The sequence below is a fragment of the Eupeodes corollae genome, chromosome 2 (genome assembly GCF_945859685.1).
Source record: "Eupeodes corollae chromosome 2, idEupCoro1.1, whole genome shotgun sequence".
NCBI lineage: Eukaryota > Metazoa > Arthropoda > Insecta > Diptera > Syrphidae > Eupeodes > Eupeodes corollae.
Window position 1 is genome coordinate 103856402 of NC_079148.1, and position 27803 is coordinate 103884204.

At 34.0% G+C, this 27803-nt stretch overlaps 2 protein-coding genes across 3 annotated transcripts in view; both read right to left on the reverse strand.

The window, feature by feature from the left end:
• Nucleotides 1-20567, reverse strand: part of LOC129948288 (E3 ubiquitin-protein ligase rnf146) — a 65106-nt gene extending 44539 nt beyond the window's left edge. Inside the window, exons 1-5 of one of the 2 annotated variants that reach the window (XM_056059228.1) lie at nucleotides 19951-20567; nucleotides 19781-19884; nucleotides 8835-8988; nucleotides 4696-5406; nucleotides 4169-4626 (exon numbers count right to left, since the gene is read on the reverse strand). In XM_056059228.1, the coding sequence (XP_055915203.1) occupies nucleotides 4508-4626; nucleotides 4696-5406; nucleotides 8835-8988; nucleotides 19781-19884; nucleotides 19951-20110 (1248 nt within the window). In that variant the 5' untranslated portion in view covers nucleotides 20111-20567 and the 3' untranslated portion in view covers nucleotides 4169-4507. Of the gene's footprint in view, nucleotides 1-4168; nucleotides 4627-4695; nucleotides 5407-8834; nucleotides 8989-19780; nucleotides 19885-19950 lie in introns of those variants that run through there. The other variant, XM_056059229.1, reaches the window with a different exon arrangement.
• Nucleotides 20568-24924: 4357 nt separating this feature from the next.
• LOC129946171 (brachyurin-like) lies at nucleotides 24925-25955 on the reverse strand. Its single transcript, XM_056056254.1, has 3 exons — nucleotides 25536-25955; nucleotides 25373-25471; nucleotides 24925-25314 (listed from the first exon to the last, which is right to left on the reverse strand). Exons 1-3 carry the CDS (start codon nucleotides 25927-25929, stop codon nucleotides 25007-25009), a joined length of 801 nt encoding a protein of 266 aa, XP_055912229.1. The 5' UTR covers nucleotides 25930-25955; the 3' UTR covers nucleotides 24925-25006.
• Between the last annotated feature and the right edge of the window lie 1848 nt (nucleotides 25956-27803).

Sequence of the window (27803 nt, forward strand, 5' to 3'; positions counted from 1 at the left end):
ATCTCCATTCCACCATAAACCATAACACCAACTCAAGCTTGCCCCAATATAACCAAGCTTATATTGGAACAAAGCCTACTCTCTCTCACAAAACGTATTTAAAAGTTTTGCAATGGAACATGAAAGGCTATTTCAACAATTGCCACGAATTGCAATTGTTAATTAATGACCTCAATCCATCTATTATATCTCTGCAGGAAACTCATTTGCAAACCAATCTGTCCCCCCTGCCCCCAAAACAATATACATCCTATTTCCACAACTGCGCATCCAACACTTATGCGAAACAAGGTACTGGATTATTAATACACAAATCTATCCCACACACACATTTACCTATTAACTCAAACATATCTACAGTTGCTATAGAAATCAACCTCAACATTAAAATTACTGTGATCTCATTATATATCCACCCCTCTCAAGCATTCACCTCTAATGATTTATCAAATATTCTTAATAATATTCAAACACCAATTCTGTTAACTGGTGATATTAATTGCTGGAATACTCTATGGGGTTCACCAATAACCAACATCAGGGGAATGGAATTCGAAAATTTCCTTTTAAATACAAATCTTGCCGTTTTAAATGACGGAAGCCCGACCCATTTCTCCACACATAAGACATGGACACATGTTGACTTATCAGCTATTTCATCTCAACTGATCCCTAAAACTTCATGGGAAGTTTTAGATGATTTACACGGTAGTGACCATCTTCCACTCGTTACAAAAATTGATCTAGGATATCAATCTTTCCCAAAAAAACCTACAGGTAAATTTCAAACTGACCGTGCCAACTGGGATTTATACCAAAGAACAATTCTTAATACTTTAGACAATTATAGTATTTGTTCCAACATAAACAAGGAAGCTGCATTAATTTCCAAAACTTTACGCACTGCTGCCAACGTAGCAATTCCTCAAACTAAAAATATTCCCCATAAAAAGATAACCCCATGGTGGTCTTCGGAGCTATCTATTCTCCGCAATAACAAACAAAATCTATGGAAAATTTTTCAAAAACACCCCAATAATACCAACCTGGTAAATTATCGTAAAGCTAATGCCTTATTCCGCAAAAACTGTAAAATAGCAAAAAGGGAATGCTTTCAAAAGTTTACTTCAAACATTAACCCAAACTCTTCAAGCAAAAAAATGTGGGCAGACATAAAAACCTTATCAGGTAATTATACCCAATCTTCAATTAATAACATATTCACCGAAGCGGGTTCAGTTTATAACCCATCTGAAATCTGTGAATACTTTGGCAATACCTGGTCCACATACTCTAATGATTCCAACTTTACATCAACCTTCCTCAACTCCAAAGTGCTTGCTAACAACATGCACCACCATGTTGATACCCTCAGTACATCTGCAAAATACATAGATAAACAAATAAGCTTCATCGAAATGGAAACATGCTTAACCTCGCTAAAAGGCAAAACCCCAGGGTATGATCGCATCTCATACCCTATGTTAAAAAATGCACCACACTTACTAAAAAAAAGAATTTTGCAGTTATACAATTGTATCCTCGAAAAAGGGACCATACCACAGACGTGGAAGGTTGCTACCACAATCCCAATTTTGAAACCTACAAAAAAATCGACTGATCCTAAAGGGTACAGACCAATCTCCTTGCTACCCTGTACTGGAAAACTTTTAGAGAAAATTATATCTAAACGACTTCTCTGGTTTATTGAAAAAAATAATTATCTAAACTTAAAGCAAGTCGCATTTAAACATGGACGTAGTACCACCGACTCATTGCTACACATTGACGAGTATATAAGCTCTGCTTTATCATGCAAAAATCATGTCTCCGTACTATCCCTTGACTTTGAGAAAGCATTTGATAGGATCGGCATCCATGTCATCCTGAATAAGCTCGCTCATTGGAAAGTTGGTCCTAAAATATTTTCATACATAAAATCTTTTCTTTCAAATAGACAATTCAGAGTTAAAGCAAACAACTTCTATTCAAAAATATATAAACTATTTAACGGTATTCCCCAAGGTTCTCCCCTTTCAGTGACCTTATTCATAATCGCCTACAATGACATAAGCGAAATCATAAGCAATTATACAAAAATAGATCATTGTCTGTATGCGGATGATTTGATCTTGTTATCAAAATGCAATGACAATAATCGTACGAGAGAAAACTTCAATAGCGTCTTAGTCGATCTCAATCTTTGGTGCGCCCAATCAGGGGCTATTATATCACCTGATAAAAGCAAACACCTACATATATGTAAAAAAAGAAATTGTCCAACTTTTGACATTTATTTATTATCATTCAAAATTCAGAATGTAAACTCATCAACTATTTTAGGCATTACTTTTGATAATAAATATAGTTTTAAGGATCATTGTCTATCTATTAAGAACAAACTAGCTACCAGACTCAATATAATAAGGTTCTTATCGTCTAAAAATAGCTTTACACATATTAATACACTTATTCTTGTAACTCGTAGCATTATTCTATCCAAAATTGATTACGGGTTGGCAGTCTATGGGAAATGCGCCAAATCTACACTCAACATCATCAAACCAATCTACCACACCTCAATCAGGACTAGCTTGAAAGCATTTGCTACTACTCCAATAAAGAACATCTTAACTGAAGCAGGCTTCTCAACCATAGAGCACCGCAGAGATCTTTTAACCGCACGTCTCGCACATAAGATATGTCAATCTTACAGATCCCCAATAATAGAGGATGCAAAGAAAATTATAAAACGTAAAAAAACACCAAAATGCCCTTCTGCCATCTACATCGCTCTGAATGAATCCAGCAAAATTGGTATTACTCCATCAATAAGTAACCTCAGTCCTGGTAACATACCTCCATGGGAATTCCCAACCGATACGATAAATACCTCTCTAGCGACATTAAAAAAGAATTCCTCGTCTAAGGAAATGTACACACAGATGTTTCATGAAATAACTGACATGTACAAAAACGATTCATGGGATTTCATCTATACAGATGGGTCAAAATCTGATACTGGAACTGGACTTGCAATTGTTTCGGAAGCAGGAAATATTCTATACAGTGCAAGATTACCTAACTACTGTTCAATCTTTTCCACTGAGGCGTACGCAATCCTGAAAGCGACTGAAATAGCAAATACAATACCGAAAAACATTGTTATTTGCTCTGATAGTCTTTCTACACTGAAGGCAATCAACAGAATCCAAAACTGTTCCTTAATCATTACCAATATCCGTAACAATATCCTCAAGAACAAACACAAAATTATGCTACTATGGGTTCCAGGACACTCAGGAATCAAAGGAAACGAGTTCGCAGACACTGCTTCCAAAACCGCTTCAGAGCAATCGCATATACTTTCAATCCCTCCGACAAAAAAAGACTTCCTCAACGTGATCAACACTTACTGGGATAGTATAAGAATTGAAGAATGGAAAACATACGTTCACCACTATTCGTTCATCAACCCAAAGGGTGAGCCAGCCATATATCCTACAGAAACGACAACCATCATGAACAAATGCTTTCTCCGCTTACGCCTCGGACACACACAATTAACCCACTGCTATCTCCTCCAAAAGGAAAACACTCCAATCTGTCATCTCTGCCAATCCAATCACATCCTATCAATAAAACATCTTACATCCGAATGCTCTAAAGTTAATTATATATGTTCATCACTTTTCAATAAAAAATTAATAGACCTTCTGGCAACAACTACAATCGAAAACATTAAAAACGTATATAAACTATTACTTATACTCAATATAGACTCTATTATCTGAATTAAACTTTGTAAATCCATATGCACGGGGCTGTCAAAGACTGGTTACCTTCGATTGTACTCCAATCGCTGGTCTTCGAGCCTTTGACAGCCCCATGCATTGTATCTATCCTAAAATATTAATTATAAATTGATCCCTAATTTCCAGCCGAAAGTCTCTGGTAGCTAGTGCTGTTAATTCCTTATATTATAATGTAAATTTATTTTATATTTTAATAAATAATAATAATAATAATAATAATAAGAAGAACTCTATATAAAATAAAGTCCTAATTTAAGTGCATGCAACGATTCCTTCAATAGAGAGGAATATATATTGCTTAATGGTGCAGAAGTTTTTTTTTTTTTAATTTGGGAATTAATCACTTTACAGTCATTTTCGTTCCTTACGATCTTATAAATTAATACGTACAAGTGTCACAATTCGATGCTTTAATATAACAAGATCTAAGAAAAGAAGACCACAGACAAAACGCGTCAGCGACACCATCTAAAGTGTCTTTTAAACAAATTCTAGAAAATTTAAAATCATTAGATACATTTGCTTTGCTTGAATTTTGGAACACACAGGGTTATTGCAATACTAAAAGAACACAAAATATCACGTATTCAATTGAAAATTAAAAAAATAAATAAATATGGATATAAATAATAACAATTAGTAATATATAAAATAGCAGACCTATAAAATTTAATATCTGATACTATTCTATTCTACAGTATAAGCTGGTTGTTCTCATCATCATCACTATCACTTGAATCAATGATATTCCGCAGGGTCAACAAATGGAAATCATTTAAAGTCTGTTCAAACAAATCAATTGTATGTTGATCTGCATTTGAGAGCGTATTAGAACTTACATCCAATAGCTCTTCGGCTACATTCAAAAGTTCGCGATTACCTTGTGCATGTTGTGACGACGAAGACGGGGAGCTTTCGCCAATTATTGAAATGCTACCCATACCACTGCTACTGCTGCTGCTGTTGTTGTTGCTGCTGTTGCCGTTGCTATTGATTGGACTAATGCTCCTGTTACTGTTACTATTGAGTTGTCTACTCGCATCTAGACGAGATATCTCGTCAGCATGAGCCAGAGTTGAGCCAATTATATCACTAGCAATTCGAATTGCTGCATCAGTTGCTGCTACTGTTGATATGAAATCACTAGCACTGCTACTCGTTCCAACACCACCGCTACCAGGCATCGACAACTGCTGGCTTAAAGGACGATGCGATTGAGTATGTAAGTGCAGAAGATGATTTTCAAAATCACCAACACCAATGCTGGGCACAGCAGCGGCCATTGCTCGATTTGCATCGTCTATGGAATTAAAGCCCATCTGACGACTATGGTACACTTGAGAGGCAAAATTTGTATCTGTGGCAACTGTGTTGCCTTCGATGCGTAATCCAGCAACACCCTTTTTGGGTATGGATGCGAGATCACGTTTCACGTGTCGTCGACGGGATGGTTCGTTTTGGCGTTGTTGGAGCATTCCTTCAAAATCAACAACATACACGTACCCGGCAACAAGTATTGTACATGATTTTTCTCCTTTCTTATAAGCTTCTTCGATATCCTGACTTGTACGATCATCATATTGCCACCAACCTTTAAAAAGAAAGAGAAATCTATCACTGAAAATTTATTCACTTTAACATAATACGAAAAAATTGATTTGTAATAACACAGGTTCTTATAAATTTAAAATATAAAGCTAAAACAAAACCATTTTAATCGAGACACAAAACTTCATCGAATGATATTTTGTGTATTTTTAAATTTAAATAAAAATAAAAAGCTTTCAACTTTTAAAAAAAATTATTTATAACTTGATAACTAGCGGACACATGTATATTTAAGAAAAATAATTATTAAAACTTTTTTAGTATTTTTACCATTTTTGACAAAATAGAAACAGCTACCAGACGTTTCTGTCTACAACTGTGTGTAAACAGTTTCGGGTTTTTGAAAGAACTAGCCACCCTTTGAAATAGCAAATTAAAAGAAACGCCCTTCCGTGAAAAGTGTACAGCTGCAACATTTTTAACTTATACCAAGAGAAGCATCGCTTAACACAGATGAATGATGTTATAGGTAAGTGGTCCATCCCTGATTGCAAATTTTAGAATTTCTGTTGATGACACAATAATTTGCAAAGGGGTGTCTTTTTCTTGCAATTCAACAAAGCCAACTTTTGGGGTTGTTATTTCATGTATGTACTTTTTAATCTCTCCGTAGGTTTACTTTATGTGAGACAAATACTTGTGTTATGCATTTCTAGAACCTTTTCATATACATTGTACATTATGTAGAGCATAAGGCTGGACACAATGCGTTGCATATAAATTTGCAACTGCATTCATACGGACACACGTTAGTCAAAAAAAGTGATTTTTTTTTAAATTTTGCATGCACTATGCACTAGGCCTTATTAGCACCCCCCACTTGTTTAAAAACAAAGTGAGGGTTAGAAAAATAAAAGTATTTAAGGGGAGATACGATGCATTTCCATGGCCTTGAAAAGAAGGGACGTAAGTGCATTTGGACGACAGTTAGAATAGGCCGGGTAAATAATGTTTTGCATCAGTTCAGACGTGTAGAGTAGGACAGATAAAGAAACTACGCCAAATTTGAAGAACACCTCTCTAGAACAATGAAAGGGATGCTTTTTGCGCCAGCGGATATGTTCATGTTCAGGTTTATGTTTAGTTCTTTTACAAATGCAGAAGTGCGAAAGAAAATACGTCCAATAAAATCGTTGACGCTCTCATGTACAGGAAGATCCGTGTGTCACTCTCTGGCAGCATAGAACTATAAGAGCGAGTAAACTGTACTGCAGCAAATTGGCTTTATTTGTAGAGCTTACAAAAGAATTGCTGTTCTAAACGAGAGTTGAAACCGAGGATGCTACGTACGTTTTTTTTTTACAAATTACCAGACATTTCAAGCACCTTTGGGACATTGTAATTTCTGGTCATAGAAATGTGTGATTCGTCGAATATGCCCGTTTCATGTCTATTGAGCGTATTAAAAATTAGTCCATATTTCCTAAATTGGCATGTTGCACTTTGCTATTTGGCATTGCCGGCGAAAAGTTTGTCTTTTTTTAGAATAACACTTCTTTTTTTTATAATTTACAGTCACTCAAGGAGTTATTAGGACCATTTATATGTTTATAGGAAATAGGGAAGGATTTAAGATGAGATACCGGTGCGCATTGGTCTTAAAGTTCTTAAAGCATTCCACTTTCTCGATGTGCGATTTAAAAAAGAATCTCTATACTTGACAGTACGCCCGAAATTGAGCTCAAGGAAAACTGATGAGCATTCCTGGAAGTGCGAGTATTACGGCAGAATCGTTTAAGGTGTGGAATGCAACTTTCTAATTCGACAGAAAATTGTTTGTAAAAATATCGATAAAACAACGAAAGGCATGAGACATTGCGGCTGTGTTCTAGCGATGTAAATGCTTCGATTATAGTTCTATCGCCTATCATTTTTAAAGCCCTTTTTTGTATTCTATCCAAGAGATTTTAACTTGTTTTGGGGGCACCTGCCCAGATATACGATTTATATTCAAGCTTTGGATGAAGGCTTTGTAAATGACAGCCAGATCAGATGGGGTGAAAAATTCCTTGCACCGTCGGAGAAATCCTAAGCACCTGGCAGCATTTTTGGCAATATCAAATATATGATCGTTCCATAAAAGGTGATCTGTGATACACATACCGAGTACTAACAGTTAATTAGTTTCCTGGATGCAAGTGTCACTCATAGATAGTGGCATCGGGGGTGTGTTTCTCTTTAACGACAGGAGACAGCATTGAGATTTCGAAGCATTTAATTCTACACGGTTTCTGACTCCCCATTGGACAATGAGAGTAGGAAAGATGGAAAAGTTTACCCAGTGGTTTGGCCAGCGTTCAACACTTCTTCAGAACAATATTGGGGAGATACTATTCGGGCCAGCGGAAGAAGATTCATCCCATAGAATCATTTACGCTCTGAAGAACAGGAGGACTCATGACACTTTCCGGTAGCTTCGAGTTAACAGCAAACTGTGCTGCAAGCAAATTGGCGTTATCAATCGAGCTTACATAGGCAGTGTTATTGTGGACGAGTGCTGGAACCGAGGATGACGTGGTGTTTTTTACAAATGACCAGAAATTTGTACTACCTTTGGGACATTGTAGTATTTTTTGCCTTAATTTCTGATCATGCAAAAATTGGGTTTGTCGTTTGTTTTGAACTTATTCCGGTTTTCCTCAGACGAGTTGACTTTATAACAACGGAAACTTACATCTCTGAACCTAATAACCTTTTTACAGCTCTAGCGATTTGTCGATTCAATTTTTTTTTCTTCAAGTCGCCTTCGTATTGCCTTGCTGATAATTGTACATCATAGTTCTCCTCCATTTGGGGTCTTAATTGAACGGATGTTAAAAACGGATCCACTTTAGAAAACCTAACTAATGTTCTGCTATAATGTATGCTTGGCACCGTACCGTATCGTCTTCCAGGGGTCTCTCTTCTTCCCAGAAGGATCTTGAAGGGATGGACACATAAAAGCTTTTACCAAATACCATTTTTGGGGTGGTATAGTCTAAGCGATCTGGGATAGATCTGAAACTGTCTAGAATAGTAGTATGTCCAGTATTGTTACTGTTCCATTGAGAAGTGGCTCTAAGCCTCACACATGAGTTGGCTGCCACCATTTTGGAGAAGATGTCTAGAGGTGTTATGTTTTCATATTGAGATAATGTTAGTTGGTAACTGTTAAAAAAAACGGACAGGAAAGCATTATTGAAGAGAATAGGGTACATTCGTTTTTTGGCTTAATTGTATGACCACGACTGTATGTAGTTCTCATCGTTTGGTGTTTTATTCTTGTAACAGAACTTATGGTGGAAGGGGAGATTTATAATATCCATTCAATTTCAACAATGGAATAAAAATCATATTTCCACCATTCTCATGGACATAATGTGTTTTTCTTTTCCAAATTTTAATTAATTTCATAAATTAATATAAACTTACCATTTCGGCCTTCATAGAACCACTGATAGCCATCTTCGGTAGTTTTTGTTTTACAAATATCCTGTATTCCGTTTACGAGTTGAGGATGATCTAGGAACTCTGGTGGAATCTCACGTCTACACATTGCACAACGACGATTTTTGTACGCAACACCCTAAAACAATATTAATAAAATGATGATTTTAATTAATTTTTTTTTAAAATTGCTACATCAATACAAATTAAAATTTATTATATTTAATAAAACCTTGCTTAAAGGATACAAATTAAAAAATCTATATTTGCTATTCAACTCTCGATTTTTTTATAAAAACGTTTTGCCAATGCTTATATTTTGACAAAATACCTGCTTAGCGCTCAGAAGGCATTTCAAAGACATAATAAATAATTGTCCATGTTGTAAATGAAATGGTTTATGTGTATAGCAAAAATTCAGTTTTGTTATGCACTTTAAGCTGCTTTTATCTGTAAAGCTTTATACCGTATTCTTTTTAAGTGGAAACCGGTCTTTTTCTTTACAAAAAAGGAATGAGGGAGAAAAATATTTAAACTGTTTAAGACTGGAAAAATATATAATGCAGCTACTTGATGATCAAAAGTCTTTATATTTTATACAAATTGTATAATTTTTCAATTCTTTCAGTGATTTTATGATATAGGATGGGGTGATTAAGAAGATTTTAGATAAATAATCAAAAACAAAAATGTTCCTACACAAGTCTAGTTGAAGACTGAAAAAGTTTCTTAAGTAATTTACCCGTGATTTTCTTAAACTATCTTATATTTCTTTACAAATATTCAAAATGTGAACAGCAAAACTTAAACCTATTCGAATATATATCGAAATACAACGATGAACACATCACACTCGCTATTTAAAAGGAATTACATATTTAGAAACAGACGAACTCCAAGCGTTTTACAACACTGAGGAGGTATAATTCAGTTTTAGGGTGAATTCTCCACTTTGGCTTTATTTTTGCAGTTAGGGCGTGATTTAGCAACACATACATACATACAAAATATGTGCATAACCAACATTTCAATCTCTCTATCTATCTAAAAAAGGAACGATTCTCTCCGTTCATATTTGGGGAAACGAATTATTTGAGAATAATAGTAACCTTTTCTCACTTAAACTTGATACGGAAAAATAAAACCCCATTTACAATAATCTTAACGCATAATTTCTTTTCCAACTGAAATAAGCTTATATCGTTTTTTTAACAAAAAGAAGAAACTTTATGGACGCAGACGTTTTTTGTGCATACTAAAAGTTTTTGTTTCATGTCGAGGATTTGAAAAAACATCGAAGAATAATTTTTGTCGTGAAAAAGTGGTATCTCAAAATAACCATTTGGGTTGGGCACAGAAAATGTAGGTCCCATCCATCCCTAACATTACTCAGGAATGGTAGAGAGCTTTTAGTGATTTGGAGCTGGTTCTCTACGATATCTTTTGCCACATAATTTATTAATACGACTAAAGCGTGATTTTGTCTTAGAATTAGCAAATTTGAACTGAAAAGGCGCGGGTACCAGCAATTTTTTCTACTTTTAAGACTCAGCAGTAATATTGTATCAAGTCAAACAAAAACAACGTAAGTGGCGCAAATAAGCCATTGGTAAAAATGGAACGATGCAGTCTTCAATAACACATTAAATTGCGAATTCAATTGCAATTTTGCAAAAACAGTTCCCAGACCCTGTTTTTTATTAAAAAGTTGATCACAATTACCCATCAAAAATTTTGTAGACATTTTTCTTTAATGCCACGTGGAAGATAAGGTCTAGACTTATACTGCACAATCGGTTCAAGACCTATCAAGATGATAGAATTCGTGAAGTTATCTGGGTCATAAAATTTTCGAATTTGTCATGGTTGATATTGTTTTTCATTGTTATTGAATCTTATAAAAAACTTATTTGTGTTTAATGTCAAAATAAAACCTCTTACTGGAAAACTATATATGTATAACTTTTATTGATTGACCTTACTTTGCATTTTTTTATAAAAGCAATAAAAATAAAAAAATTTTTACTGTTTTATTGGAGAATTGTATTATTTAAAGTTTTATGTATAAGTTAACAACAGCAACAAACGTTCCCACGAAAGCTACGGTCATCCGATACATCCTGCACGCGCGCAAGTAAACTGTGGGAAATGGGAAATGCAATCTTGCACTTTTGTCACCTTAGATAGCTTACTTCATTTAAAAACATTTTGTTCAGAGTCAGTCTTAAGTCTAATGTCATGTGAACTAGTTATAAGCTGTTTCTAATAAATAAATAAAGTTTTTTTTAAAAGGAATTCAACCTCGTTTAAATAATTTATACAAGGATGCGTTAAAAATCGTTATAAAAATTTAGTTTTTGAGTTTTTGAGTGTTGACACCATAAAAATCAATTTTGGACAAGACAATCAAATCAAAGCTTGTAAATTACTCACGCCAAGAACTTACGATTCTTGGCTCTTAGTAGCCATCGTCAAAGCCTTTAAATGTCAGAAACAAGATAATTCATAAAATTGTAGATTTAATCACTCACTTTTAGTAAGTACAATACTTTAGGATATTACAATGGATCTTTATTGATCTTAGTGTTACGATAACGTCATCATCATTGCCAGCACATTAACCGAACCTAACTTCCTTATCAACATTCTTATTACAAAAATATTAAGAACAACTTCATGTGCTCATTGCAGTTCTTTAAATTTAATTAAATTTTCCCTACTCAATAGGTAAAGAAATCGATATTATAGGACATGGGAAATACTTGAAAAAAACAATACTTTAGAACCTGGAGTTTAAGGTTATTACCAGGGCAGTCGGGTATCGGTTAAATAAGGAAGGTATCGAGTACTTGGGTCTAAATAAATTTTGTTTAAAAGATTCATTTAGCCCTATCATAAGTTTCACTCGAAAAATCGTTCACACGTTAATATTTTAAAAAGCTCCTGAGTTTCACCCAAAAAAGTTTTCAATTCGAATTTAGAATTGACAGTTCGAAAAATAGGTATGTTCAGACAATAGCTCCCAAAAAATGTTCTCATCTTATGTCAGTTTTTCTCCGTTTTAGGCAAGTACCCATTCGTGTTCAGAAATTGAACGAACCTAATTATCTGAATTTTCGTTCTTGTTGTTGACAAACAGCAAGGATTAAATAAAGCGACAAATAAAACAATTTGCTTATGTTAATATTGTTTTAATGTTGCAAAGAAGTGTATTTGGAGTTACAAACTTCTTTATAACGAACCTTCAAGGGAACAAAAAACTGCTTCGTTATAAAAAAGTTTTATAAAAAATTCGTTATATAGAAACATTTTTTTTTAACACTGCAATTGTTCTTTTATATTTAAAAAAAAAGTATAAAAAACTCATTTTAAAGCAATGAAATTATGCATCATCTGAGGTTTCATCTCATGTTTCAATAAAACTTCGAATATTATCAAATGTAGCTCATTCATTCTTTGAAATTGTCGACAATGGTACACCAAATTTGTCTGGAACATCTTTTTTCTTTTCTTCCCTTTTAAATGTTTTAATCATTGATAGCAAAATAGCTTTGTGCTTCGACATTTTGGCAACAATTCTCGAACTTAAAATGCCAACTCAATTGACCTGTTGACATTCGTAACATTTATAGTACACATCCATTCTAGTTTCGAAATTGGGAGTACATTTTTAAAATAAGGGATACAAATCGTAGTAAACTTTGTTTTCAAATTTGAAAATTGACATTTCGTTATAAGAAAACAACTTTGCTTTCGGGGCTTCGGGCCACAAAATTAGTTCCTTATATAGAGAAAAGTGCTATATAGAATTTCGTTATAAAGAAACTTATTCGTATGGGATATTTCTTAAGAGCAAGGGGAACAAAATGAAATTCTCTATAGAGAGTAATACGTTATAAGGAAGTTCGTTATAAAGAAGTTAGACTGTATCTGAAAATGTAAATGATGCAAAGCGTAACCATGCCAGATATTGACATTAGAATAGACCCAGAGACAGTTGCTATGAGTAAAACCAAATTAAAACAACAACATACATTAGAAGTAGTTTTAACCTTTATCAAAAAAAAAGTTAGACTCTTTTATGCAAAATAACATTGTTTTATTTTTTTTAGCTAAACAACCCCAAGAGAAGGCTGAAAGATCATTTTTGCCCCAAAAAGAAAACCTTAAACCAAACTACAGCTTCCAATAACTTCCAGAACTGTTCATAGAATACTTGTTTAGGCAAACTTCCTTAGAAGGATCGCAAGAATGGTGCCCATTCTAAAGAAAACAAAATATAACAACGCGAAGTGATGGCAGACAAAACGTGAGAAGGCTTTCTTTAAAAGAACTAAATTCAAAACACATCCAGAAAACGGTCAAGAATTGTGGCGGCAGTACTTTGAGGTTAATTTTCTTTGTATTGCCAATACATTTGATTGAGGGTAATATGGATACAAATATGAAGGTGAATATGAAGGAAACGATCCTGCCTTATGCGGACGAGAACCTGCTTCTCAAATTTGTTCTACAGCATGACAACGACCCTAAGCACACATCCAAATCGCCTGGCTTAAATTCCATGAAACATTTTGGAGGTGATTTAAAATGCGCGGTTGGGAAAGATTTAATATAAAATAAAGCCGAACTGTGGAGGATGGCTCAACAGGAGGGGTACAATATTTCAATTGACAGATGCCGCCGATTATTTGACTCAATGCCCAAAAATGACACACTTTAATGAAAGCTAAAATCATTTTTAAATCCAGAGTGGCTTAGCATTTAATTTAATTTTTTTTAAAACTGTGTATCTATTTTAATGTCCACGTAATTTGTTCCTTTTTTAACATTTATGAATTTAAAATATTTTAAGTAATTTAAGTTTGAAAGACAGAAAATGAAGACCAAACTTGAAAAAAAAAAATGTTTAAGTCAATAAAAAATTGAATTTTTAAAACTCTGAAAACTCTGGTGATTCTATTTTAATGTCCATATCTGTTAACTAAAAGTAAAACTTTTGCCGATATCCTTGTATTTTCAGAAAAAGCAATTTGATAAGAGTTAAGAGATTGAAATAAAACAAAAATTAATACATTTAATTTAATAATAAACAACTTCGTCGAAAAACTTAAATTTAGAGGATGTTTTTCAACTCTTTGACTTCAAAAATTAAGTATAATTTTGTAGCTGCCAAATATGTTACATATCACCCCAACTGAATGCTTATAAGGGGAATCTTTCGAACATAATTTGTTATGCGTGAAATTCATAAGGAAAAAGAAAAAGGGTATGTTTCCGGATAGATTGAGATTTGAGATAGTAACCGACCAACCGATATAATCCAAACATGTTTCGATTTTTCATCAGTTGTCGGATCAATTCATAAGATAAAGTTCTCGGAAAAAAATAAAATATTGATACCGACAAATGAATTAATTGTATCCACAACAGGCCACCTCTTTGAGATAATTTTTTTAAAAACTTATAACAACAGAGACATTGAGAACTATGGGCCGAAGTTTCTTCAGAGATAAAGCTGGGGTGGAATCGGGTAAGGTGATTTGTGATAGGTGACAGTAACAATCAACAAATTCGGTCTGTGTAAGGTGATAGTCACCGGTGGCAATCACGATTTGGTGACTTTTTCTGGTGACAGCTCTTTAGTTGTCACTTTCATTCGAAATTGATTTTTATTTTTAGTTGCTGAAATTTCAAGACAATATGAATGTGTTTGTGCCTTTGATTTTACATTATATTAATCATAATAGAAATGTCCGGCTCTTGAGGATTAACCTCCGCAATAAAATAAACATTCTTGATCTTCCAAGTCCAAAGTAAGTACGCATATGTGCTATTAATGCGGTCAACACACATTCCCCCTATTCTTCGATTAGCCGTGACTTTAAATTTTCTTGGAGTTGGTGGCTACCAAAGGCAATTTGGCGCTGACTGGTCAGTTCCAATGGGCCAGAGTACTATTTGTGAGGTTATTTCTTTGACCTTAAAACAAATGGAGAAGAAATTGTGCCCACTTACACAAAAAATATCAAATTCCTGGAGTCAGGATTTTGTTTCTTAGTAAAAATAAACTAATTTTATTACTTGTTTCTTATGTTATTATTTGTTTCCTAGTAATCGGCTGCATTGATGGGAGTCATATTATGATTCTCCGCCCTTCGGAAAATGAGCATATGTATTCAGTAGAAAAGGAAGACATAGTGTAAACGCTATGATCGTAAGTCAATTTTTTGATTCATTAATTTTTTCTGGCAATAAATGCAAATATGGCGGGAGTGCTCACGACAGCTTTGTATGGAGATAGAGTGCTCATCGAGAAAAGTTAAATGCTGACTATTGTGCAGGCAGAACATCATCGTGGCTACTTGGTACATCAAAACTTATAATTACATACTAATCCGGATAGCTTCAGATCGGTTTTTGAATACAACCACTGAAATTGTTACAAACGTCAGTGAATTTCTTTTAAAGTGATACCAAACTCTAAACAAAATTTGGTGATCACCTTACACAGACGCAAAAATTAGTTTGATCACTTTTTATGATCACAAAGGTGACAATCAAAAATCACCTTAGCCGATTCCACCCCTGACTTTTCTAGATATAAATAAAAAATGGAGTATTTTAAGGGACCAGTTCCGAAAAGAGTACACCAAGCGCAATGGAGCTGGAAGATCTGGTTTTGCGGTCAAAAGCAAAAGGTCTTATTGGGCTTACTATGACTAAATTTTATTCTTTGCAAAACAAATTGCTTCTAAGCAATTAAGTGAAAGCTAAGATAAAAGTAAGATAGAACCTCAGCCAGCGTCCCTGCCGTTATCGCAGGCAGGAACCTCAACAGAATCCCAACCTAAGGTACCCAAGTCACAACAACATAAAAAACCCTACGAAAAATCGGTGCCTATAACTCAACATTAATGTTTTACCTCTCAAAGATCTGGAAGGGTTATGAAAAGAAACAATTGAAGCGTTCAAATGAAGAAGGGGGTAAATGACATTTTTGAATTGTTCTGTTTTTTTTTTCCACCAACGAAGAAGGTAAATGAAAACTTAAATTTCTGTGTGATTTACGTTTTTCTACGATCTCTAGTATCCAATAAAGCCATAATAAAAATGGTGTAAAGGAGGTAAATACATCACAAAAGTGCAAGATATTAGTAGAAGAAGGACTTAAAATCACTTAACCCCTTTACGCACTGAAAAATCCAAATTGAAAACATTTTTCTTTGCATGAAGGAGTTAAATACCTAAATGATTTTTTGGCATGAAGGAGTTAAATGCACATTTACCACCTTAATGTAAATAATTTATAATAAACAAAATTGTTTTGAGAGTGAAGGAGTTAAATGTGTATCTACTAGAAATAACATTTCTTACATTCCTTTTTTGTCTATTCTTCTTCTGCTCTGATTTTAAGGTTGAAAGCAAATTAATTAAGTACCGTTACTAGTATAGTTTCTATTTTTGTGGACCCTTTTCACTTGCAGCTGCAGGTGCCTACTGTTTTCATTTTTGTGTTCACTTGCGCATCTTTTCAAGCGATTTTGATTTACTTGATTGTGTGTTAAAAAAAAAATACCGTTTTGATATAAAACTGTTAGTTTTTGCAAAATATTAAGATTCGGTCTTGAAGTTGGCATTATTTAATGATATTAACGTGTGCATAACCTTGGAAAGACATTTTCAATTTATTTTGATTCAGTTTATTAAGTTGAATCTTTATTATGGAAAGGGGGAAATTAATTTACAATATTTTTAAAGATAATCAAGAAAATAAAAAGAAAACTTCAGCACGAATTGCGGTTAAGTACCTAACAAAAATTCTTGATTTCTAAAAAAGGAGCTATTGGCACAGGCTTCATGATCATGACTGGTGATCACAATGCTTCAAGTAAGAAAACGATGTCAATGAATCATTCAGAGCTATAGTTATTTATGAAGTTATTTTGATGGATTTGTTTTTCTAGAAAATAGTGACAGTGAGTTAGATTTGTCTGTCAGTGATGATGACGAATATATACCTGATGATTTTTTGGACAGCGAAGAAGGTGGCGACACACCACAACAGAAAAATGGCCAGTTTCATCAAGAGTTACATGCAGCATCTCGACTAGCAGAAGATTCAGCAACAGCTACTACATCACAAAACGCAATAGAACAATCACTCGAGGCAAATGAAGAACCGTTAAATCCAGCAATAACTCGAGAGCAAGCAATTCACAAAAGTGGAAACCAAGGGCTAACGCTTTAATGAGAGAACAGGGCAAAGAGTACACGACAACAAAAGGAGTCGTTGATGGAAAGAAAAATCCAGCATTGGGAATACTATGCAGAGCTGAAACTTGTCGCTACTCCTGCGCACAAAACATAAGCATTCATCAAATAAAAGAGCTCTTATAAAGTTTCTATATGCTTGATGTAAATGCTAAAAATTCTCTGCTATTCAAAAGCATTATACGCAACAACAAGCAGCAAAAAAGTAAATTCTAGTAAGGAGAGACAGTTTTCATTTGAATATTATGTTATTGTTGGTGGAAAAATAGTAAGAGTATGTAAAACTGCTATGTGTTCGTTTTACCAGATTAGAAAGAAAAAACTCGACGTAATCCAAGGTAAGATTAAAAGCTGTGAGTTTGCCCCATCTTTGGATAAAAGAGGTAAGCACTTAAGCCGCCCAAATAAGACTCCATAAGCTATAAGTCAGCATTCGAAAATTAGGAATTTGATCGCGAAAAAGCTCGATCCGATACAAATGTTCTTTATATTACTATCGACCTACAACAAACCATGCCGTTGCGTTGCCTAAACTCACAACTTCAATTCTTATGGTTTTACAATTTAGGAATACATGTCATTACTTCTGATGCAGAAATGTCTTACATGTTAACCTGGACAGAAGATATAGCAGACCGGGGAAGCACAGAAGTAATGAGTGCACTCTTTACATTTTTTCAGCAATTTGAATTTGCGAAGAATAGAAGAGATTTAAAAGCGTGGACTGATTCTTGCCCTGGACAAAACAAAAACTTTTTTTTAATCTGTCTATATCAAGTTCTCATTTTACTTGACTCTTTCGATGTCATCGACCATAAGTTTTTGCAAGTTGGTCACACTTATTTGGATAGTGTCCAAGATTTTGGAAGAATTGAGAAGGATTTGAGGAAAAACGAAACCATATATACCGCCGAACAATACAGGGAAATCATTACAAGCGCTAGTAAGAAAAATACTATTGGTGCTTTGCAGGATAAGCTTAATGTCCGCAACGTAACAAAAAACGAACGACAATATCAACTTTAGGGACAGTGTAAAATGGATACGAGTTACTAAATACGGCTCATATTCCTACAAAGAAAGTTATGATGAAGATGCATCATTCACAGAAGTTTTGATAGCAAAATAAAAACAAATTCCAGACAGAATCTAAGACTTTTTTCCTAGAGAAAAAAAAACAAGCACTCAGTTGAAAAAAACAAAACAAAAAAAGAACTAAAAATCTCACTTAACACCTTTGTTATTCTTTTGAAATAAATTTCCATAAAAATGTATGGAAAAAGGAGTTAACTGCACTTTTTGAGCAATGTTATCAAAAAAATGTATCTTTAACCTATTTTTGTTAAATGAAGTCTTTATATTTTACAAGATTGTTATGTGTTTTATTTTTCTTCCTCATTAGAAATTTTCAGTTGTAAGCCCAAAAAAAGTTCTAATCAAGAAACTTTGAGCTCTTATATTTCAAAACTTGACTAATGTCACTTAACCCCTTCTTCATCTGAAAGCTTCAATTGTACGTCGACCAAGAATATCTTCAGATTAAAAATAGTATGGGTTGTAACTTCCAATCTTCAAAAGATGACGGTATTCACCTAGTTGTCTTCTTAGCATCAATATTTCATTAATCCATACACACCGATGACTTCGTCTACGTTGACGCATTAAATGACGATATGAATTTTCTAAAATATAAATTTCTTCGAAATCTTGCATTGAACACAATATTTTATTTTTACGTCCAAGCTTCACAAATTCAGACCCCAGACCGGTATCGTCCGCGGTCGGAAGCAGTGTATTCAATCGAACGTCCGAGACGGTCGTCCGAATTGTTCCGACCTGCTATCGGACGAAAATACGGATTTACTGTACATGAGTCGTCAGTCTTCAAACGCAAAAGAAATCTGGCATACACCCAAAGTAGGGGGGTTATATACATCTTTGTTTGTATGTCGTACTATCCATTAAACAATTCAAAAACAAGTCAGATTAAAAACGAAAACATTTTTTAAGGTTAAACGGTGTTTCCCGTCCGTAATATTTTAAAGCTATTCTAAAGACCCTTAGCTCACTGTACACAACAAAAAAAATCAAAACTCTAAGCGTGCGCCCTTAATGAAAGTCTCCCTAAAGATGTTGACCATAGTAAATAAAAAAGTTACAATCTTGAAAGAGGTTAGGTTATTTTCAAAGTGAATAAAATTCAAATTAGATACAAAAAGACTATTTAAAATGTTGGCAATACACTTAACACTTAATAAATTTAAAAATGCTTAACAGCAAGATAATGAGAGCAGAAGATGCCTTCATCATTGACAAATTTCCATAATTCAAATTAAAAAAAAGCATAGCAGCGGTTTGTGAAGGAGAACCCGGAACCAATAATAAATTCTCATTCGAAGGTTGCACTCGCATTACTGCTAAGATTCACTACTGCTTCCGCCTTCAAAAATTTATCATGTGTTGAATATTGAAAAGATACAAAAAAAAAATAATCGATGATGGTAGTGATGGAAGTCTTATTTATGATTCTAGGTCATTTTCTTTATATTCCTCTTTTCATCTCTCCTTCAACGCAGTTTTAAAAAAAGATAAAAGAAAACAATCAAATCTATTCATAAAGATTATTTATGCCATTCACATATATTTTGTGTACTTACTTTTACGCAGAGAAAACAGAAAATATGACCACACGGGAGTCTTGCGGGATGTATGCATGTTTGTAGGCAAATCGGGCATTCAATGACAGCTTCTGGGAAAACGTCTAGACGTGAGAAAAAGAAAAAGTTTGGAATACACAATTTTCACAAGTTTATTTTAAGGTACTTACCACTTTCTGTATGCTTTGGCAGTAGATTTGTTTCCGATGAAATTGAACTCGACGGACATGGACCAGAATCTCCGTCTTCATCATTAATTATTATAATATTATCATCGTCACTTTCATCTGATATCACATTTATATTATTTTCATCACTTCTTGTTGCCATTTTATTCTAATTTTACTTTTTTCTACTCTATTTTAGGTTTTTACAAAACTATTTGCTTTTAATTTATTATTTGTTGGAGTTCTTTGTTTTTATTCGACTTGAAGCCGACTGGATTTTGGGCAGGTGCTGGTGCACAAAACAGAAACACCCATATTTAGAAAATAAATACAAACACTAAAACCTCTTCTTTAAATTCTTTTTGATTCAAACAAAAATTGAAGACCAAAATGGCGTTCACAAATTGCAAGAACTATATTGAGTTGATTCTAAGTTGTTTTCCAAAGCAAAACACAGAATTTAAGTGTTTTCTAATTGTGTATTATTTAGGAAGGAACAATTTTATGTAAACATTTCAAATAAACTTTTGTTCTGGCAAAATGTAATTCACAAACAATTTTCGTTAAATGACAGACACCACACAAAAGGAATTAATGTTTGGAACATATGCTTTTTTATTGAACTGCTGATGCTGAAAGCTAACTGCTAAAGCTACAAATCAAACAAAACACAGGTGTAGTCGAACGAAACTTCACAGCCGCTAGCCGTAAGCTAGTAAAGTAGGTTTGTTCGATGGCACAACTTGAATGGCAAATTGTTGCGCTGGACTCGTTCTGATAGATTTCGTTTAAAGTGTGTTCAGCAATCAATTCGGTGAGAGGGAAATTTTTCTGTTTACAAAAAAAGTGAGTATGTTCAACAAATTGTACTAACGGAAATTTTAAGAATGAGTAGAAATTATTTAAGGAAAATAATTCACTATAGCAGTGTTGATAACAATTTGGAAGTTTTTAGTTATTTTAGTTAACACAAGTTTAATTATGTATACACGGTTGGAACATCGACTCAACTTTCCATTAGCGCTGCACAAATTTCGACACGTGTTTTTTTTTTATTTGATAGATATGTGCCAATAAATAATAATATTAGCAACTTTAGAGCGAGGAAACATTTATTTCGATTTTAAATTAGTATTCGAAGTCCACTTTTTCACATACAACACACTCAAAAATGGTTGATTTTGACATTTCTCCTGTTTTTTGTTCAGTGTTGCCATACTTGTTTTACTTTATTTTGTTGGGGATTTCTTTGATTTTAGTGCTCAAATGAAAAAAGTAATTGCATATACCCAAACTCCAACTCACACCGAATCCTATAGTGATCCCAAGCAGGGAGGTTTAAGGGGGGAAGCATGGCGCCCCTTACTAGCTCAATAAAAGACATACGAAGAAAGTATATTAAGTCCGAAAAACGAAATTTTTGTATGACTTAAAGGTGTTCTTCGACTTAATATTTAAAACATGTTCTATTGAGGTATAGGGGATACCTACATAACGGACAAAATAAAGGAAATTCGTCTTGCGTTATTTGAAAGTCACCCCGGAATTTCTTCCAATAGTAGTCAAACTGTCAAAAGTCTTCGAATATCGTCCAATTCGTCAATTTTTTAGCAAAATAACTGTCCGTCTATACAGATGGTTCAATTTATCCAAATATTAAACAATTTTTTGGTAAAACATGGGGGGATAATTTTTTGTATAGCAATTAAAAATTGCCTGTTTACACGATTGGGAACATTCAGAAGACATGAACTTAATACACTGAATGGAGAGAATTTTCTTTACAGATGACGGAGAATATCAACATTTATTTTAGAAATGGAAACAGCAGAACGTACAAAAATATTTTAAAGTGAAACAAAAATAAACCAATATTAATAATAAAAGAAAGGTGAATTGCCATAGCATAGACGTAACAAATTTGGACAAATTTGGTAGCACGTCGCTCTTAAGCAGGAAGGATTGGACACAAAATTGTTTGTCTAATTGTAGAGCGGGGAACCAAAGGTGTATCAGGATTTCTTTCGTATGGATCCAATCAATTGGACCACTTTCTATTTTTAGTTACTTCATTTATCCTAAAGCAAAATACAAATATGCGTGAGAGTGAATTGAAGAACTTTGTTTGTTTATAAAAACGGCATCGACTAGAAGAATTTTGTTCGAAATATTGGTCAAGACTGAAATTGAAGATTGTGCACAAGTTTGACCAATTGGTATACATTCATTGACTACTATTTCCATGGTGTCGACAAAGTCTTGTTCTTAGATAGTTTTTACAACCTGCATCTCACATCAATTACCTGGTCTTGATCTCCTGGTTAAATTGAAAATTTTGTTCATGTGCATTATCCTTTTCAACTTTTGTTTTTTGTTCGCCAGATAGGAACTTTTTATTTATTTCCATTTTCGTAGTACATACATATTTATGTAAATTCTTGTTTTAAAATTCTGCATGATTTTTTTTTTTGTATCCTGCTCAAAACTTTCTGTCAATTTAAAATGTATTCAATTGATAAGACGGACTTAAACGATTGAAATAAGTCAGGCAATTTCTGTTGGAATGCCATTTATTTTTCTGTCACTTTTGAAAGACAAAATTTGCCAATATTTGAAAATCTTCCCTACTAAGCTTTACATATATTTATTAAGTTTTCGCTAAAAAATAAACCTGGATTTATAGTAGCATATTTATTCAATCTTTTTCCACCACCAAACATATCAAAAACGTACCGTTTTTTCTTTAATTTAAATTTTTACAACAAAAGGAAACGTAAATTATTGTCTTAGTTTTTTTGTTTATGATTGATCGATTCTAACAAACAATACAATGACAGTTAAACGCTTTCAGATCATGTGGATTGTTGCTTTAACGATTTGACACTTCAATAATGCTATGCTATAAATTGCTAAAATCCTGTACTTTAGGAATGATGAAAGTTACCGATTGTCAACAATGTTTTAGTATCATTAGAAGATTAAACATATTTGGGAAGGTTTTAATTCCTGTAATCTTGGCTTTATGAAGATTTAACAAGAGATCAAGATCTGCATAATCTCCAAGATTAAGGGAAATAAATTGTATGGCTGATCCTTGAGAATTCAAGATCAGCTGGCAGCTCAGGGCCGGATTAAGAGGTCCAGAGGCAAAGGGGCAATAAAGGAGCGGAGGCTCCCTAGTCCCAAATTATTTTCAAAATAAAGTAAACCATTTTTTTTCACTCTAGTTTTTGAATAAATAATTTCTTGTGAAACCAAGGAGATTCCTTTAATATTGAACAAATACATATAAATATAAACGGAAAAAAGAATTATCTGAAATTGAATTTTAGGGTTAACGAACGGAACCTTTCAAGCTTTTTTCGCCGAAAAATCCTTGATGATTTCGTTGAAATCCAGTTCTCGTAGTAAATCGCTTTCAATGCTCAGGAGAGAGAGCTTCGATTGACGGTTATGTCCCATCGTTCGTATTTTTTATAATTTTCATTTTTGAAAATGAATGCACTCCAGTGCAATTTGGTACCATCAAAACCAAATACAATCTCAATGAATTTTTGAGGTTTGGGAATGTAGCTCTAAAATTTTGATTTTCGAGAATTTGGTAGTAAAATAGTTCCGGTGATTGATCTATTCCATAGTCCTTTTCCTTTTTGTATTAGTCAATCAAAGACACAAATTGAACCAACTGATTACCAAGACTAGGCTCTAAATCATCCGGATACACTTTTGCCAATACCTCTGCTGCAGCGTGAAAATATTCAGTATCCATCTTCTTGATGTGATTCAGAAATCCAAATTTCGAACGTACATCTTCATGCATTCTTTCAGTAAGGGAAACGGATAGCTGGTCAATCACTGGGATGAAGACGGATACTTTGTATTTTTTCTTGGGTGACAGATTTGCGTCTTGTGCTTTCCCGTAATCGAGCGGATTCAACCTCAGATTTTTCTTTCTGGTGTGGGTGCTTGATTGTACATATTCATCAATATGGGACATTTTTTTTTTGGCTGCTTCCTCGTATTTTTCAAAATCATTTCGTTTGGATTCTACGAATGATTTCAATGATTCTAGTGCACGCATTGCCGATTCGAGAATCATTTTAGGGACTTGCAACATCTTGTTTGTAGCGTTGAACCGCTTCAAGATATCGTTCCAAAATGTTGCAAACAAAGCGGTTTCGAGACCACTCATCTTCTGTAGAAGGAGCGTTGGTTCATTCCTCACGATGTCTTTTTGCTCGACAAGACAACGAGTGTAACTGAGCTTTTTCAAGACTAAAAACTGGCCACTTTTCTTCTCCGATAATTTCTCAATCAGAACCCGGTGCCGCTCTGTACTGGCTGTGAAAAACGTGTACGAATTCTACACGAAATCAAAGAATTGAACAGACTGGACAAGAGTTAGCAGCTGCCTTTCCCACTAAAATTAGAGAATGACCACAACAAGGTACAAATGCCGATAAATGATTTTATTTTTCCAAAATAAGAGCCTGCATCCCCTTGTATTGGCCACTCATGTTTGCAGCATTGTCATATGATTTTGATATTTCACTGATTGCCTGATTGGATTTCTGTTATTTAAGATTAATATAATTAAAAATCAGGTATGTTCAAAGTACTGTAGGCTGTAGGTAAAGGTAAAAGCCCAACAAAAAAATACACATCAAAGGAAAAGATGTTTACTAGTGTTTACTAGTTGGAGTTTGAAACAAACATGTTCCGAAGTCTTTATTGTGGAGGCCCCCATTTGTGGAGGCTCAGGGGCTTCCGCCCCGGTTGCCCTTCCCTCAATGCGACCCTGTGTCAGCTACATTGAAACTCGGTTTATTAGTAGTTTAAATCATAGTGATTTACAAGTTCCACAGCTTAAGAACACATAGTTTTTTTTTTAATTTTGAAGGCTCACAAGACAGCAAAGAATCTTGAAAAAGGTGAAGACATAAAATTCGAATGGAACACAATAAACTAGTTTAAAAATTGCAAGTAAATCGAGGTTTTATTTTTTATCAAAAATAACGACTACAGTCATTTTCAGCAATGAAAATTATTTTTCCATCCTTTAGTTAACCAAACCGGTCTTGGAATCGATCCAGTCCAAGTAAGAGGTTACACGGGTGAAAACACCTGGCCAGCCAACTTCACAACCCAATGAGATACCGAATGAGGTAGCTCCGATCAAGATGTTCTCACCGTTTTCTTGGTAGACCAATGGACCACCAGAGTCACCGTTGCATGTTGAGCGTCCATCCTTTCCTGAGATGCAAATCATGTTGGGTGTGATCATGCCAAGGTAGTAAATGTTGCATGTCTTTGAGCTAATGACGGTAGTGTCAATGAAGTTCAAGACAGGTGAAACAGAAGTTGCAGCTAAGGAAATGCAAGTTTAAAAAAAATCCAAAATTTAAGCTTTTCACTCAAAACTTACAATCGCTGTCCTTGCCCCATCCTGAAGCAACAACGGTGTCTCCGACATAGGTTGAGTAAGAGGCACTCTTCTTTGGCAATTTGGCTGGTTGGATCAAGTCTGTGGGTGAAAGAATGAAGAATGTTAGGCCTTTTCTTTAATTTTATCTAAAATGTTCTGCTACCATTGAATTCAACTGGAGCTGGCAATTTGATCAAAGCAATATCGTTGGTGATGGTCAAGCCATTGTATTCCTCATGGGTGAAGATTCCTGCTTTCGAAACGTAGATGCGCTCCTGGCCAGGCTCGTTAGCATCCTTAATATTGAAAGCACCCAAGTAGACTTCGACAGCGTCAGCATCAACTGTGCAATGAGCAGCTGTGAGAACCCAACGGTCCGAAATCAAGGTACCACCGCACCATGCTGATGATCCTCCCATTTGCAGGGAAAGACCAGCTTGGTATGGGAATTGTCCCTTCTTGGCAACTTCACCATTGGTGATACGGCTGCCATTGTCGGGAATGGTACCAGCAGCTGCGCAAGCAACCAACAAAGCCAAAGCAAATACAAGTTTCATTTTGATGAAAATTCAACTGATTTCGATGAGAGGTGGTTTCAAGCTTATATAGCCAAACAAATTCGCAATCAGTATTGGGATATCAGGACTGGATAGTGGGTGATTGACATCTTTGACAAGTTCAAGACATTTTCAAGTAAGATTAAGTTTTAAGCATTGTTATAATCTTTTTTACCATGAGGTGATTTATCAATATATTTTGAGTATATAACCCAAATTAAAGTTGTTTTTAAATCAACATTTACAATATTTTTGTTGGTACAACAACTGTCAGAATATGAAACGTAAGGGTCCGATTCGTTTGAAATAATGGATTAGTTTTGGTATTCAATATATAGATGGGAAATTTTAATTCTTAAATGGTGTGACCTTGAAAATGCGAAAAATTCCCATCATTCTATCTCAATTATCTAATGTAATATTGATATCAGGCGGTTCAGTTATGATAATTTGTTGAAGTTCAATAAACGGAATTGCCTACGTCATTCTCAAGGATATGTATAATCTTTTTGACAGCGTGATGGATTTTTCATTACCATGCAATATTGGCAGCAATATTATTCTTGATGAAAACAGTGAAATGTACAATTTTATCTTCATTATACTTGTAACTTTAGTTTTTCAACAATCAAATAAAACATTTCTATTTATTATTTCACGAATACTGCTTTAAATTGTTGTTTTTATTCATTCTTTCGAGGGACTTATTAAATAACACTATTTGATTCAAGCATTAAGTAATAATTAATGAAGTTTTTTTTTTTTAAGAAAATAATTTTGATTTTTTTGGAAAAATGTTCTTAAGTTAATAGCCTTTTCACACCAAACCCAAAACCGGGTTTTCGGCAAAAAGTTCATACCGAACATTTACACGTTTTCATTTGACATTTAAATTTGTTTAACATCGACTGTCAAATTTTGTATTGATGAAAAAAAACATTTCACAATGAGCCGCAGAACTTTCAATATACTCTGCAATGAACTAAAGGATCTGGAAATGCAAAATAAAATGTTTAGCCTTATATACATAGGTAGATTTTGACACAAATTTTCCTAGCCCGCTGCAACTTAATTCTGTAAAAAAAAAGCCAATAATTCTTTTTTTTGTAAGGAAATTGTATAAATAATATTACTTACCACAACCAAATTTATTTTAAAATGAAATATTTGTTTTGACAGCCGTTAACAGCTGTTTTGTTAATATTATTTAGAGCGCTGAATGTTTCGCAAGGTTTGTTTGTTTAGTTCAGCTTTGAATTGCTACTAGTTTTCGAGAGGTTTTATATAAAACTTGTGATTTACGAAAACTTGTGGTGTACTAAAAATTTATCGGAAAACTTGAGTTTTCGATGTGGGTTTTCGGTATTTTTATTTTTAAATTTGGGCACAAACTTTTTTTCAAGTGGCAAGCGTGATGGGACTCATTATCATCAAAAGCTAGTGTTGAATTTATCCTAGAAAGGTAACCATATTATTTATTAGTATGTTAAAAGTAACCATTGTTCAGATAAAAGAAGTAATATGCAACTTTTATGAGAAGATCTTAACAAATTCTTTCTCTCAGCATTTGGCGTTTTTAATTAAGAGCTAAGCACTGAACAGAGTCTGAGCGAACAGAGTAGAGTAGAGTAGAGTTCTGAGCAGAGTATGTTTTGTATAAACTGTCATGATTTGAAATGTCGTCTGTTTGACGCCTGAAATAAATTTTATTCATAAAAATGCTATATGCAATTAGTTTTTTTCTAAATTATCTAACCTTCGGCACTAGACCGACCATCCTCTCCCACCATTTTTGTTGTTTTAACGATGATTTTTTTTATTTTCCCGGCTTTCAAATATCAAATTGTTTGTGTTCAGCATTTTACTCCGTTTAC

Bases quoted from the DNA above. Each gene is read 5' to 3' on its own strand.
- LOC129946171 (XM_056056254.1), bottom strand. From the start codon at position 25,929: ATGAAACTTGTATTTGCTTTGGCTTTGTTGGTTGCTTGCGCAGCTGCT. The intron at 25,472-25,535 runs GTAGCAGAACAT...TTTCACCCACAG, and splicing joins AGCTCCAGTTGAATTCAATG to ACTTGATCCAACCAGCCAAA. The intron at 25,315-25,372 runs GTAAGTTTTGAG...GCATTTCCTTAG, and splicing joins ATGGGGCAAGGACAGCGATT to CTGCAACTTCTGTTTCACCT.